Raw genomic sequence first — 15,954 nt, forward strand, 5'->3', positions numbered from 1 at the left:
GCTCTGCTCAAAGGAATGTAAATTTTGATCTCTGATAGCTTGCAAGTTATCTTGGAGCTTATGACCTTGATTTCTTTTTTAAGGTTCTTATTAGTTTGAGGTTCAGAATGAGAATAAATTGTGATTATTTCTGTTCCAGAAACCCTGAGGGTCTTCACCTCCCAGACTGATTTTTTTAAACTTGGTAAAACAAGTCATTCTTTGCCTCATTTCTTCTTACCTAGTCTTAATCGCCAATTGGACCTTGCCTTAGAGAAACTGAGATACAGGAAAGAACTTAGCTTAAAAGGTCAAGGGCTCCCACTGTATCCAGGGCCATCTCCAGTCATCCTGATATGTATATTGTCATTGGACCCAGATGGTTCTGGAACAGAGTTCAGCCCTCCCTCACTTAAATCCAATTCACTTGCAAGTCATGGCATCACCTTCTTGATGACACGGTCCTCTTCCAGAATGAAGGACAAACAACAGTGACCTTCCAATCGGCAGTATTCACTTCTATTTCCTCCTATTTCCATCTGTTCTTCTCCAGAGATTCCTATACTTTGTACTATTACTATGGCACTTTTTACATAAAACTTAATAATTACATGTATAGTTTATCTCCTCCCTTGTACTGTAAACTCTTCATATGCAGAAGCTGTGTTCATCTTTGTATCCCCCATAATCACTTAACAAGTTCTATGAAGAATGATTATTATGATGATAATTGATGATGATGGTAAAGAAAAAAGATGAGAAAAAGGAGGAGGAAGAGGAGACAACTTGGTGGTAAAGTGGATAGAATGAAAGAACTGAGTCAGGAAGACTCATCTGGAGTTCACATCAGGCCTTAGACATGTGATATCTGTTTGACCCTGGGTAAGTCACTTAAATCTCTTTGCTTCAGTTTCCCTATCTGTAAAATATGCTGGAGAATGAAATAGCAAACCACTCTAGTATCTTTGCCAAGAAAACTGCAAATGGGATCACAAAGAATCAAAAAAGACTGAGTAATGACAAAATGATTTTTATTTGAAAACAATAAGGGCACTTAATTATTTAAGTAAAGATTTGGGTTTGAATTATAGTTCCGTTGCATGATATGAGAATGATCTGGGATGTTGTCCAAGTAGGGAAAGTTGGCTACCAGCTAAGTGGCAGAGTAGATACAATCCTGGGTCTGGAGCAGGAAGGACCTGAATTCAGATCCAACGCTATCTACTTACTAACTGTGGGACCCTAGGCAAGTCACTCAACTTTTGTCTGCTTCAATTTTCTCCTCTTAAAATGACTATAATAACCTACTTCTCAGGGCTGTTGTGAAGATCAAGGAATATAATGGAACCATTATGGCATGATTGCATTATGGTGAAGTTTAAGTGCCTTTAAAATTTTTAAGTCTTAGTCTTAATCTTAATATCTTTGAGACCTTGGGCTTGACTTTGGGTCTGTGGCAAATTGCATAGCTGCCTATTATCAGTAAGATCATTGTGTTATTTGATAATGTATTATTGTGGTTTTACTTTTCACTAGGATTTGATATTTAAAACAGCTTACAAATCAGTATATACATATATGTTAATAAAATAGTTGTTAGTAATATGACTTTGTAATTACAAATAATATTCATGCCCTTATGCCTTTGTCCTGTCCTGTCAAGCAGCCTGTTAAAAGCTGCTCAGGAATGCCTTAATAATTACCCACTCCACTTATCTTGCCAAACTTGTTTTGTGCTAATGAGTGGGAAGGAGACTAGGTCTATGCTAAGAATAACATTTTTCATCTAAAGATCTCAAAGCACCTATCAGGTACTACTTGGCAGCAATTCTTATCTTCATTTGCTGATAAGGAAACTGAGGCTTTGGGTGGCTAAATAACTTTCCAGTTATTCTTCCTGACAGTTAGGGAAAGAGGCACTCCATCTGTTCTCTTCTTTCAGTTTACAATTGGGCTACTAAGGACTACATTAAAAAAATAAAGCAGCCTAGAACTAGATTCTCACTGCCTATTTATTTCCTTATTTATACTTATTAAGTTTTGAATAGACTCTGATTTTTGTGGTTTGTATTTGTAGGCTTTAGACTTAAAGGGCCCTCAAGATCATTAGGCTCCCAAAGTTTCTGAGAACCTTTTTATAGCACTTAATATGTTTGTATTAATTTTAGAAAACAAATAAGAATTCAGGTTTCTATGAATTCAGTACCGTTTCTATTGTTTCTGGATGGTTTAGTGGATAGAGCACCAGTCAGGAGGACCCGAGTTTAAATTTGTGGCATTTACGGTGTGACCTTGGGCAAGTCCCTTAACCCTGATTGCCTCCCATCTCCAGTCTCCTGGTTCATATCTGACCACTGGACCCAGATGACTCAGGTGGAGAAGGGCAGACTGGAGATTCGGCTCAGCCCTAACTCACTGGCATTCAATTCCCATGTTTATCATGATAACACAGTCTTCTTCAGAATGAAGGACAAACAACAGCAACAATTTGGTGTCGTAGAATTGGGGGTCAAAGGATTTTGTTTGCATCCCTGGCTTCTGTAGGGATCAGCTGGGTCACTTTGGGCCAATTATTTGATCACTGATCCCCCCCACCCCCACCACCATAAATGAGTATACTATTTGCATTACTCCTCCCATAGAGATTTTGGGGGGAAAGTACTCTGTAAACTTCCAATACAAAAAGTATGATTCTAAGAACTCATTTTCCAGGCGTGGAGGAGGGAGGCATAGATGGGGAGGAAAGTTGACTTTTCTTCCCCTGATTTGGCAGGATCCTGCTCGTTTAAATTTCTGCTTCTTCGGTGTCATTTAGTTTTACTGTCCTTCCTTTCTTTCTGATGAAACAAAGTGCATTGTCTGCTAGTGGGACTCAACCCTTGATGCAGTCGATTTTGGCCATGTGGCTGGTCCCAATCACTGTTCCTTCTCTCTGCTCTGGCTCAGCGTAGTCTTAAGCAATGCCTCCGGATTCCGAGGAGGGAGCCGAGTTTTAAGAGGTTCTGACACGGTGGTGGGGTGGGGGTGGGGGGGAGCCCGGAGAGTTCAGGGTCTTTTCCTTGTGCTTTGATCGGCCTGCGGCTAGCTAAGTAAAGTCACGCACGTCCTTCCCACGTCCTGGGAAAACCTTCTAGAAGGAGGAAAAGTGGCAACTGCCTAATGCAATTGAAACTCTGGTGTCGGTGGCACCTTTAAGGACCGGAGACTGGCTGGTAAGCTCAGCCTCCTTTACAGCCCACCTCTGAACTCTGATTGACAGAGTGCCGGGTGAGGAGGAGGAGAAGGAGGCCGAGGAGGAGGTGATGTGAGGGAAGGAGGGAGGAGGAGGGGCTCGTCTTTTCTGAGATGGCCAATCAGGGCAGGGGGGCGGGGACCCAGGCCCCCTCCTCCCCTCCCTCTCTCCTCCTCTGCTTCCCAGCTTTCCCTCCCCCCTCCCCACTCCTCCTCCTCCTCCTCCTCCTCCTCCTCCTCCTCCTCCTCGTCCTCCTCCTCCTCCTCCTCCTCTCCGGCTGTGGTTTTCTGTGTCAGTTTTCAGGAGTCCGGAGCCTGAGCTAAACAAAAGCAGAAGGGGCTGTTGGAGTTTGCAGAGCCGCGGAGAGGAAGGGAGGCTCTCTGTGCTTTGCCTGCTGCCGCTGCTGGGGGAGATCTGGCTTTTGCAACAGCCCACCCCCTTTGAGATCACTCTGGCTGGGGGTGGGGGTGGGGGGGGTGGCGGGGGGTGGGGGGGAAAGTTTGCATTGCAATCCCCCAGCCTTCCTCTCTTTTCTCCAGATCAATGCATATTTGCAAAAGGATTAAGCCACAGATTTAAGCTCCGAGAGCCCATTCCTGCTTTGCCAAGGAGCCGGGACTAAAAACAAGCCCCCAAATCCAGCTCTGATTTCTTTTCACCAAGTGGGAAGGTGGTTTATTTTTTCTTGCTTTTGGGAGTCAACACCCTTCCTCATCTGCCCTCATCCCCACCCTCACCCTGCAACCCTTTCGCGCCCCCCCTTCCTCTCCCCACTCCCCATCCTCCCACCATCCTCTAAAAGAGGCAAAGGGATTTTTTTTTGGTCCCCCCCTTCCCCCCCCCAACCTTTATTCTGAGAAGGATTTGGAGAGAGCTTGAACGATAAAGAGCCTTGGTAGTCCCAAGGAGCCGCGCGGCGGAGAAGAGGAGGAAAGAGGGGCTGCTGTAGCCTGCGGAGATGGATGACCAGCCCAGGTTGATGCATTCCCATGCCGGGGTGGGGATGGCAGGACACCCCGGCCTGTCCCAACACTTGCAGGATGGGGCTGGAGGGACCGAGGGGGAGGGGGGCAGAAAACAGGACATCGGAGACATTTTACAGCAGATCATGACCATCACAGACCAGAGTTTGGACGAGGCGCAGGCCAGGTGAGGCTCAGGCTTTTCTTTTTCATTTCTTGGGGAGGTTTTATTTGTTTGTTTATTTTTTTTTCCTTCGGGGCGGGGGGGCGTGGGGAACAATGGGATTTGAATCACTACAGCGCATTCTTTTGGGGGGTTATTTCTTTTCCCGTTCTGTGGAGCGACTACATGGCGGAGGAGTAAGATTTGCAGGAGTGTTGTTATTGAAAGTGTAATCGCCCATGCCGTGATGTGTCTGTATACATATTCTATGCGTGTATATGTATATGAACACAGAACCCGAGGCTCACATTATCTGGGCTTGCCGGCTGATCACCCCACGGCCCTCCACACTTTTTACTGCCTTTTAAAAAAAAAGTCACCCACAGAAGGCAGAAATGTTAAGTTTGGACCAGCATTCCCCATCTTCCTGTGGGGTACCCCCCACATCTCAGGACAACATGTCCCAAGAACACTTTTATTTGCTAAATTCTAAGTTGTCTAATTCAGATCGTTTGGATTTTCTTTATTGACTCAAGAGAGGAAAAAAAATTCTAATTTCCATGTTCTCTTTTCGTTCCCTTCCCCCCACGACCTCCCTTCTGTCTGTGGAACAGGGTATTTCTTTGTCAGTAGTTGTCAGCTATCCAGAGAATATTTTGCATATACTTAATGCTCTCTCTTAAGGGGGAAAAATGGGCCGTGGAAAGGAGAAAAATGGAATTTTGCTTGTAGATCTGTTGATCAGCTTTCTAAGACTCAGGGGAAAAAAATCACCTGGATTTTGAATTCTAATTTGGGTCAGTTTCCTAAGGTGCACTGACATAATTATACCAGCTATTTATGTTTCTGCAAAAAAAAAAATCTATCTATCTATATTTAGACACAGAACTCAAGATTGCTCTTTCCTCTCTTCCTCCTTCAGGAGCACCTGAAGGTAGGATGCCAGAAATCATAACTGAGACCGTGTTGACTCCACGGGGCTTGAGGATGTTCCTTGAGGAAATATAATGACCAAAAGTGCAGTTTTTCAACTTAAATCAGCGCCAAGAAATTGGTATCTCTTACTGGAAATTGGATTTCAAAATAAAAACAGGGAATGCTCAACAATCCGGTCCAAAAGCTTTCCCTTCCCCAACTCCTGAGGGAAAAAAGCAACCTCAAAACAAAATAAAGAAGTCTAATTTCACTTAGATCTATGGGGTTGTCCAGTCTTGGAAAGCAGAATCAATCACAGAAGTATCCCCCCCCCCTTCTTTTACTTTGGAAACGTTTTGAAGAATTTTTCTTTAAAAAAACAAAGAGAACAAACCTTAAATCCCTTGGTTATTTTGAGGCTTTATTACACGATTTAAGAAAGTGAGAATTTTGAAATGATAGCTGGAGAAGAAACAGCAAAAAGCAGAGATTGAATGAATTATTGTATTATTTTAGCTGCAAGCACATGCAACACGTAACTCAGAAGTAAGGGGGATGGAGAGGCTGTTGAAAAGTTGGGAAGGTTTAAAGACCCTTTCCCCAAATATAAAGGGAGTGATGGGGGGATGTAGTTCTTTAAAATCCACTGGTACCTTTTTATATTTTTATGATCTGAAGAAAAGATGGTAGGTGTGGTAAGAGTTTTCAATAGCATTTATATTCTGAACTGGGACAAATTACTTCATTGCATCGGTTCAGAAAAACACATACCAACAAATTACTTTATTAAGTTTGAAATGAGGAAGAATGGAGATGAGTAGACACTAAGACATCTTTCTGATATTCTCATATGTATGTATGTGTGTTGGTGTGTATGAATATATATTATATGTATTTGCACATATATGTATAAACTAAGGAGACAACTCATCTTGGAGTTCAAAGAACTAAATGGTGCAAAAGAGATTAGACCTGATGTTGGGATGGAAAAAACCCATCTCTCCTTCCCCCTCCCCCACAATCAAATAGTGTGTAAATGTCAACCTTTTAAAATTGCAATTATTTTTGTTTGTATTCAGATAGGTGTACAATTAAAGGACATTGTAGAAACCAATGAAAAGGTGTTAATACCTGCAGAAAGACACTCACTTCTTCCCTTTCCTTCACCCCCCCACCGAGAAGAGGTTGTTGAAATTGCCACTTTACTACTTCCTCCTTGGTTGCTAAGCCTAAGGAGTGTCTTTAGTAAATAATATAAATTGTATCCAGTTTCCCTTTTTCTCATTCATTCTTTGACCAAGGGCATTTATTATTTATGAAATATGTGGAATAGGTATTATATGTTTTAGGTACAAAGGCTTATGTTCATTTGGATACTTTTACAGTTTGGGACTTCTGTACAGGAAATAGAAAACGTGCTTCTGGCTTCTCTTCCCTGGGAGGAAAGAGTTGATTTGATTGCATAGCCATAATTATTTTTAACTTTCAAAGGGATTTTTAAAAAAAATCATGTTTTTTGGTACCAGAGGCTTATATTAATCTTTCTGTGTTAATTTTGGTTGGTAAATAGAGGTCCCATAATTCATAGACTGAATATGTTATATTTTGTTTCCACTAAAAAAAATAATCCTTCTACTCTGAGTAATTACAGAGAAAAATCAAGAGAAAAGGTATTGTTTTAATCCTCAAGTTCATAGTGAGCATAAAAACAACCTAGTAAAGAACCAGTCCATAAGGCAGAATCGGTTCCTTTTTTCCCCCCCTATGTGTGCAAGGTCCTAATTGTAAATAATTGAATTTCAACACCTGCAAATAAGCTGTGTGTGCACAAGAGGTATAATGTGAACATAGAGAAATGAATTTATTCCCCATATGTGTATGTTTGCCCCTGGCAATGCATTTCCATAGTCTTTAACTTGGGGACTGAAATTTTATAAATTGACAGTTCTGCTCAGAAGACCTTTCAAGCATCTTATGTTTATGAGGATGTGGGGGGAGGGGGCGTCTGCAGAATGAATTTGAACACACGGATGAATTCAATTTGGAAAGCAAAGAAAGACCTTAAAGCTGTGGATGGTGAATAAGAAGTAGATCTTGGGCTGGGTTATTAACCCATGCATTTGGCTTTTCCTCTGTTAATTGCCCTCCGTAGAAGTATTGGTTTAGGAAGGCCACTTTATTGCAACTGCTTTTTAAAAACTATTCATAAACAGGCATAATTTAGGTTCATTCTGTTCTGTAGTTAAGCCCCCTCCTTTCCCTCTCTTAATTAACATGATTTCTTTTTCCGTGGTGGGACTCTGTACATTAAGTCATAAAAACAATTGGAGCATGCCACAGAGTTATGCTTAGGATATAATTTTGGCTAAACGTTAGGAATTTTTCTTTCCCCCTGTGCATTATCAGCAATTTGATCTTGAAAGTTCACCTAAAGCTGCGGTGTTATAATGTTGTTTCTTTCTTACAGGAAACATGCTTTAAACTGCCACAGAATGAAGCCTGCCTTGTTTAATGTCTTGTGCGAAATCAAAGAAAAAACAGGTAGGGATGGGTTTCTAGTCTCTTCATCGTTGTTTTCTTTTTCTTTTTTCTCTTTCTCTTTCTTTTCCTTGGTCAAATGGCTTCGCTAACCTCTTGCCCTCTGATTGAGGCAATTCTATTTTCTCTCTCTAAAAAAAAAAGTTTGTTTTTTTAAATGAATCAGTTGTCTAGTTTGATTTAAGCCCAAGAATTCCAGAATAAAGGATGTGAGCAGGGTATTGTTCTTTTCCAAATCAACCTTATTTTTCAACATTTAGGACTATCCCCGGGATTACCTCTAGAAAAAAAAATCACCAAATTTGCATAGAGAGTGAAGCCTGTAGGTTTCACTAGGAAGACTTTCCTTTCCTCCACCCCACCCCTAGGGTCTTTGGCTTTCTTGATGGGGGGGGCTAATGATAGGTGGGGGGGTTCATTAAAATGGCGAGTCTTTTGGAGAAAGACATTCTGAAAGTGAAAGTCCATTTCCTGGGGAGAGCCTGTTTTGATTGATAGTAAAATGTATCTTATTAAGAATGAGGGCCCTTTTAAAGTTTTCCTTTCACTCCTTTTTCCTAATTAAAAAACCCAAATCAGCTGCTTCTTGGAAAAGCCAAGTCAGGGTGTCTTGTCAAATGTCTCTGCAGAAACCTCAATATCGGATTAGGTGATTGGTTAGTTTAGGATAGTATCATTTTATGGCTGAGAGATTCTTGGGTTTAGGAAGGTGGAATGACATGAGGATACTTATTCTGATGTTTTCTTACTTTCTAGACCTCAAACCTTGGACTAACAGCACTTATAGTGCATCCCAGGAGAGCATTTAAAATTTAAAAGCAACAATTAAAAAATTGCAGGCATCAATCAGAGGTGTTCTTAAACAACAGATGCTAGGGGAGGGCGTTTAGGAAAATACTATTGTTTGTTTATTTCAGTCCTTTGATTTTCCTAGGTGGGCAAATTCCTACCTCGAGGACCATAGGAATTAAAGAGGCAGCTGGAAAATTGGGGATGGGGAGGGGGTGGGATGATCCTGAAGGGTCAGATATGGAAAAGAAGAGGCTCTTCTTTCTTTTTCTTCTTTCTTCTTCTTCTTCTTCTTCTTCTTCTTCTTCTTCTTCTTCTTCTTCTTCTTCTTCTTCTTCTTCTTCTTCTTCTTTCTTCTCCTTCAACTACTAATACCACTCTTTTTTCTTCTCTTCTGTTTCTGTTTCTTTTCTTCTTTTCTCTTCTGTTTCTTCTTTTTCTCTTCTATTGCTACTACTCTTTTTTCTTCTCTTCTATTTCTTTTAATTTTCTTCTATTTCTTTGTTCTCTCTTCTGTTTCTTCTTTCCTGTTTCTCTTTTTCTTTTCTTCTTCTTCTTCTTCTTCTTCTTCTTCTTTTTCTTCTTCTTCTTCATCTGCTTCTTCTGTTTCTTCTTCTGACTCTCTCATTTTAGAGCAGTGCAAAGTACCTGACATTTTATTTATTTATATATTTTTACAACAAGGAGCATAACAGTCAATAATTCATATCTAAACCATATAAGCAAGGGCATGACATGAATGAAAGTGACAATAAATATGATTGCATGCCCGCTTGATATACATTGATAGTTACACATAAAGGGGGGGGAGGATGTAGGGAGGGTAAACAGGGTAGCTTTCTTTTGAGCAATTCATCCCCATGCCCTTTCTTAAATAAATAAATGAATGCTTCAAAGTGTGAGAAACTGATTAAAAATGTGATTATTTGACTCTTGAAGTATATCTAAAATGACTACAGCCCTTTGTTGAATGTTATTTGGACAGCTTGTAATCTAGACAAAGCACCTAAGCAAAGACATTCAACCCGCTGAAGTCCTTAAGGTTGCATTGCCAAAGTCTAACCTTATTGGGAAGTTGTTAATTACATTACTCCAGAGACTATATAATAGATTATATAGACTGTGCATACACATTTCAAAGTACTTTTATTTTTTGATACTGGGGGTAGCTAATATGCCTCATACTCTGAATTTATTTCCTGAGAGTGAAGGGAAAAATACCAAAGTTTATATGTTACTGACTTTTCCCCTTCTCTTTTATTCTTCATCATTTTTCCCCTCTGTATTTTCCTTCTTCATTAGGCCTAATGACATTCTTTTGAATATTTGAGCCACTGATATTCCTGTCCCTCAAAAGAAAATCAAAACTGGACACTACTGCCGGTTCATTTTTTTTTTCTCTGAAGACGCAAAACCACAAACCAGCCGCCTGAAAGTTATATGTGATGGGGCTGTCTGAAAAGAATATAGGTTTTGAAGATACTTCATTACATTTCTGGGGCCAGGACACAAAATCAGAACCCTTAGACTTTACATAGTGATGAAGATGGCTATTCTAGTCTTCCAATTAAAGTCTATATGGGACAGTAGATCAAAGTTAGATAGTGTAGCTAAAGACTCACTACAGGTATTGGATTAGGTTTCTATCTCTTTAATGTTGACTGTAATATCATGATAAGAATTCACTGTATGCTTAAGGATAAAAATCATCTTATGGTTTTAGAAAAAATAATAGTCTGCTTAAAATAATGTTTGACCTTCTTCATATTAAAACAAAAATAAAAATAAAACTCGTTCTGAAAGAATATGAGCTGTAAAAGGTAGGGACTATTGGTCACGGTGAGTTAGCATTGCTGAAGAGGAAGTAAATGGGAAGATAGATTCCAGGACAGGGGAATGCTCTGGGCAAAGCTAAAGATTTAGATATTTTTTTTTGACTTGTGTTCTGAAGGGCCAAGATGAGGTAGATAGAGGTGCCATAGCAGGGAGAAATGAGTAGACCCCAGTGGTATGTATATCTTCCATGGTAAGGTAGGTGTTATCTATGATTTCTTGCAAAGAACCTCTCCAATTCCAGAACATGATTAGTACGTGACTCAAGAGCTGCTGTAGACTCCGTAATGTGATGGTATATCTTTCATGGGGTTAATGTGTCGGAGAAACATAAAATGTCTGTAAAGTTGCCCAAGCGTTCTTTTCGACACAGAGATACCGAAGCGATCCTGTTAGCGCACTCATTCCTTCGTTGTTTGGGGAGCCCTTATTGCCATTACTTTTACCCTCATTTCCCTTCTGGGAATATTTTCAGTGCTTCCATCTTGTGGGTGACTGGGAGTTGGTGGTTTTCTTTGTCAATTTAAAGTTCTGATATTTGTCTTTCCCTGGGTGAAATTCTTGAACTTCGATTATTGTTAGATGTACAACTCAGAGAAGAACACAGTAGTCATGATACTGATTTATTCCTTTGTGCTATTTATAGTTCTTTTTGTTGGAGGTTTGAGAGGTAAAAAAGAAAAACTTGCTCGCACTGACTTATATGCCTTTTAGAACTTTAAAAAAACAATTAGGCGGCACTGTCTAAATTACAACTGATTGATCGATACTGAAGACCGAAATTACAGTGGGTATATTTTTTTTAAATGTATGTAAGGCTCTTTGCTTCAGGGTGCGGGTGGGTCATTATGATGCCCTTTTTTCCCTCTTTAATAAGGATTAAAACACTAACAAAAACACTTGGATGGCAAAGTGTTAAAAAACAAAACAAAACAGTGTCAGCCTATATTTCAGCTACATGTGTGTTATACTACTTTCTCATTGTGAAGACCCATTAGAGAGACGGAATACAGTATATGGGACCATTTAATATGACTTTATCTTTGGTCTTAAGAACTATTTCTTGTCATCTGACAGATTAGCAGTAGGATCAGGAGTAGGAGAGAGAGAAAATAGGGGAGGAGGAGAAGCGTCAAACAAATTCCATTTCTTAAAAAGACCTTGAATAATTTTTCCCCTCCTGAATCCCCTGTTATTTGTCTTCTTTGTCAAAATGATGAAGGTTTTAAAAGTAGGAAAAACATTCAAATTTTTTTTGGGGGGGGGATGCAGTTTACTAAGCAGAATATTTATAGCTGGCAATGAATAGCTGCAATTGTTGTGAATAGTTTTTAATTTTAGAACATAATAGCTATATCTGGCACTTTGCAGCCCTTTTTCCTCTGTGCATTATCTTTATCGAAGTTAAATCAAATCATTGGAGGAGGTAAATTTTTTTTCTCCTTAACACCCCTTTGTTCTCTTTCTTTCTTTTTTCTCTCTGTGTTCAATTAACACCCCCATCAGAGAACTGTAGTGTATTTTTTTAAATGCTTAATACCGTATTTCACTTCTGACACCCTCTCTTATTATTCTCGCCTGCCTTTTCTTTTTAATATAGCAATTACATTATGGGGTTTCTCCCCCCCCCTTAAAGCACTGGAAAATTGTGTGTGTGTGTGTTTGTGTGTGTGTGTATGTGTGTAGGTGCATTGGGGGGTATTGTGGAGGGAAGCTGTATATTGCAAAGGAAATGTATCTGATGATTTTGGGCCTTGGGCAGGGGGCAGAGAAATAACTCCAAATGATCTAAAGTGTTCTCTGATCAGATTCCTTCTGGGAGTCAAGGTAGCAGGAATGACTTTTCTGAGATACTTGTCTTTAGCGAGCAAATGCTAGCTTAGCTTTTTTGTCTTCTGATAAAAAAGGAGACACTATTAAATCCCATGGATTAAAAAAATACAAATTGTTATTTTTAGAGAAGAAAGAATGGAAGTTGAAGGAAAAAAGTTTCAGTCTAACACTTAATACAAAAAATGTGTTTTTAATGGAGAGGTAGAATGGTTAGGGATTGTATTATTTATTAGAAATATCAATTCTAGTGATAGAGTTAAGGCAGTGGGACATTCTGGGGGACATTGAGTAAGATGAGTTTATCATGGACGATTCTCAATAAACCGTTCTGGCAGAGTATCTATCTAATGCATTTTGAGAGTATAGGTTTAGCAAGGCAAAAGGAGAGGAAAAGATTATTGGTAACTCTCTGAAGGGTCATGGGGTCAGAAACGTTCCAGCTACAGTCATTTCCAGAAATGTAGGACTTATGTGTGCTGGAGTAGTTGGGACAGGAATGGGGAAGCAGAGATTGAAACCAAAATGAAGGAAGTGGAATTGGATATATGAGATATGTGTGTGTGTGTGTGTGTGTGTGTGTGTGTGTGTGTGTGTGTGTGTATGTGTGCATGTATGCTAAAATACAAGATTACTGTCCAAAAGGGTTTGGTTTGACTGTTATATCTCTTGTGCTCTGGGACTGAGATGGGTAGATAGACCCAGGGCTGCCCTGGATAAGTGAGGGTATCTCCTTGTTCTAACTGAGGAGGAAAGAATATGGGCTGCAGCTCTGGATGGGCTGAGGGTGGCATTGCCTGCTTGTATAATTACAGCTCTCTGCTGGTCCTCAGGCCCTTTCTACTGCTATTTGCTGCTGTGGCATGCAAGGCCACAGCTGCCTCTCTCTGTAGTCTCTTTCCTCATTGAAGAGGTCGAACTTTATTTTTGTTTCAAAAGAAATCTCCAAGCAAACAAACAAAACCAAACTCAGAGTGCATTCAAATTAAGGAGAGTTGATTTAGTTATTTTTCTATATTTAAAATAGAATATTGGTTTCTTTAAGAGACCTGGATTCTTCAAGTCATTATTAGCACATATTGTACTTACTTTTGTTCTTTCTTACTTCCATCCTTTTTCAGATGCTTTTTGTTGTGTTGACCATTTACTCGGGCTCTAACCTAGAGCTTTGGAGTTTTGATTTTTGTTTTTGTATTTTTTTTAAAGCATCAGTCTGAGAATCCAAAGGCCAGAATTCCAACTTGGGTTCAGCCAGTTCTCTTCCCTGGGTGGCTCTGTGATCCTGGGCCTAACAACTCCCATGTTTGAGCTCCTCAGTACAGCACAGGTCCTATGAAGATAATTATCCCTGACATTCTCCCCCTCAGCCTTCCAAGGGGGTGTGGTGACAGTTAATGAATGCAGCAATTGATAAATAAAAATTGGTAGAGAATTAATGAGATGTTTGCAAAGAGCTTTGGTCTATATAAACAAAATATGTTATAATAGTTGTATGAAAGTAATAAAATTAGAGAACGTGGCCTATTCTGTTTTTTACTTATTGTTAACTCTTTTGGGACAGGTGAGTGCCTTTTACTTACAGGGATACACTAATTTTTTTAAATTGCTTCATTAGTATATATTAAATGGTAGTGTTTCAGTATCTATTCCATAGAAGATTCTGATATGTTCTTATTTACTGTTTTTGTATCTGAGTATTTTCCCTGATTGGTGCTGGTCTAGTCCAATCCTGAAAACAGAATGTTGTTTATTGGTGGGAAGAATGTAATAAAGTCCCAGAGTCCTTCTTCTGCACTACAACAGTAGTTTGTTAAAAGTCAAGTAGCTATCTCTTAATTATCCATGGTAATGAGAGATCAAAATGGACATCGATAATTCAGTAGCTGCTTTTTAATCCATGGTTTGAACCATATCTTTTGCTTAATCTTTTCTCATAAATGCCAAAAAGCAATATATTGAATTTGAGATTTACTTCTTTTTGTTTCTCCTATCTACACTCTCTTGGAGGTGCTAATGAGCAGTGAGTATACTTGTCCTGGAAGGTAGCAGGCACTTTAGGGAGAAAATAGGAAAGGGGAACAAGGAAAGGCAACAAATTTCTTACATATCCCTCAAATGGGGAAATAACCTTTGAAAATCTAGAGCTGAATGTATTGCTTAATGGCGTTTGTTTGTTTTTTTTCTTTAACTCTGGAGACCTACCCAGAAATTGTGAATGAAGAAAGGCTGAAAGGAATATATGACTGTGGAAAGCAGGAAAATTATATATAAAGTGAACTGCCATAGTAGTAATCATTTCGATCTGCTGTTCCTTAATTTAGGAAAAAGATTGCCCCAAGACTAAGTAAAAAGCATTGGTCATAGATCTGTGGGGTCCTAAACAGAATTATAAAGTAGAGAAAATGTTGATCTTTGGGACCCTTAGCCACCCTTTTCTTTGAAATCTCAAGCTTTCAGTGACATCCTTTCTCTCTATTTTCCCCTTATGCATCCAGTGCACTCATGCTGGGTCTCTTTTCTCTCTTTCTGCCTTTCCCCAACAAAACTTGCTTTCAAAATCTGGTAAACTTATTTACACTGAAGTGTAAATGAATGATAAGTTTTAATATGCTACTTCTTAGGGGGTATATTTACATTTTAATAGGGAACAAAGTCTTATAACAAAGAAATGTCTTTAATTAGCAGAATTTCTACTAAAAGAGAACAGGGATTTTCTTTGGGGGGGGCTATAAAGGGAGATGTGTACGTTGAAGGCCTTCCGGGCATGTCTGATATTCTGCTTTGTAGGTGTCTGTTTAATGTGGCAATCTTGAAATGTGTATGTTGAGGTGCATCAGCTCTATTTCCCTCCTACCCTACCTGGGTACTACTGGGCCATATCCTTATTTCTAAAAGTTTGTCAGCATGAGGAAGGAAAAAAAAAAGATCCTCAACAGCAGCTTTGCTGGGAAAGTCCTTGGAACTCAAAGAAAAGAACACCAGACTGGTTGCAAAATGGGCCAATCCTCAATTTGGCATCAATTAGGTCCCCAATTTACCCTTGCACTCTGGCTGGCTCTTTAAACTAGGACAAAGCAGTCCTGCTGTGGGAGCCTCCCTTCTCCCCAGCCTTTCCTTTCCCAATACAAAAATTTGGTTTAAGAGTTATGTGGTGGTTAAAATTTTCAGAATAGTAATAAAAATATCTAATACTACTTCATGGCCATTATTACTATTTTCTGCAGTAAAACTGCGCAAAATGTGTTTTGAAGTGGGTATTGTATATGCCTCACTCTTCTTTCTCTCCATTGCTATTTTTCTGCTTTCAGTTCTTGACTCTTCTTCCTGATGTATTGTTTTCTTATCCTTAATGGAACCTGGGGGACTCCCTAAAAGAGGGTGTTATGCAGGTGCTGCCATCTTGCTTGTTATGTTAAAAGCACATGGAAGCAAACTCCATGGTCTCTGGGCAAAGACCTTAACTTGGGTGAGAGGGGATACATACTTTTTGATTCTTAATTGTTTCTTCTTTTTTACAACCCTCCTGCTTTTTTTCTAAGACTGTCAAGTGAAAATAGCTTTAATTGGATTAAAGCTATGGGTGCATTGTTCTGCATAGGACTTTCATGACTGATACTAGGTTTTCCTCTGGCATTCTATTTCATTTAGTTGATTCTATGATGTAAAGAAAAATAATGTCTTCTCATATATACTTCATGTCTATCCAGTTCTAG

General features: G+C 39.5%; 1 protein-coding gene across 2 annotated transcripts in view; it reads left to right on the top strand.

The window, feature by feature from the left end:
- The first annotated feature begins 3,697 nt into the window (after positions 1–3,697).
- PBX1 (PBX homeobox 1) overlaps positions 3,698–15,954 on the top strand; it is a 325,099-nt gene continuing 312,842 nt past the window's right edge. For both annotated transcript variants that reach the window (XM_074221876.1, XM_074221877.1), the window contains exons 1-2: positions 3,698–4,360; positions 7,719–7,792. In XM_074221876.1, coding sequence (XP_074077977.1) covers positions 4,170–4,360; positions 7,719–7,792 — 265 coding nt within the window. In that variant the 5' untranslated portion in view covers positions 3,698–4,169. The remainder of the gene's footprint in view (positions 4,361–7,718; positions 7,793–15,954) is intronic.

Source organism: Macrotis lagotis, chromosome 2 (assembly GCF_037893015.1).
Source record: "Macrotis lagotis isolate mMagLag1 chromosome 2, bilby.v1.9.chrom.fasta, whole genome shotgun sequence".
Classification (NCBI taxonomy): Eukaryota; Metazoa; Chordata; class Mammalia; order Peramelemorphia; family Peramelidae; genus Macrotis; species Macrotis lagotis.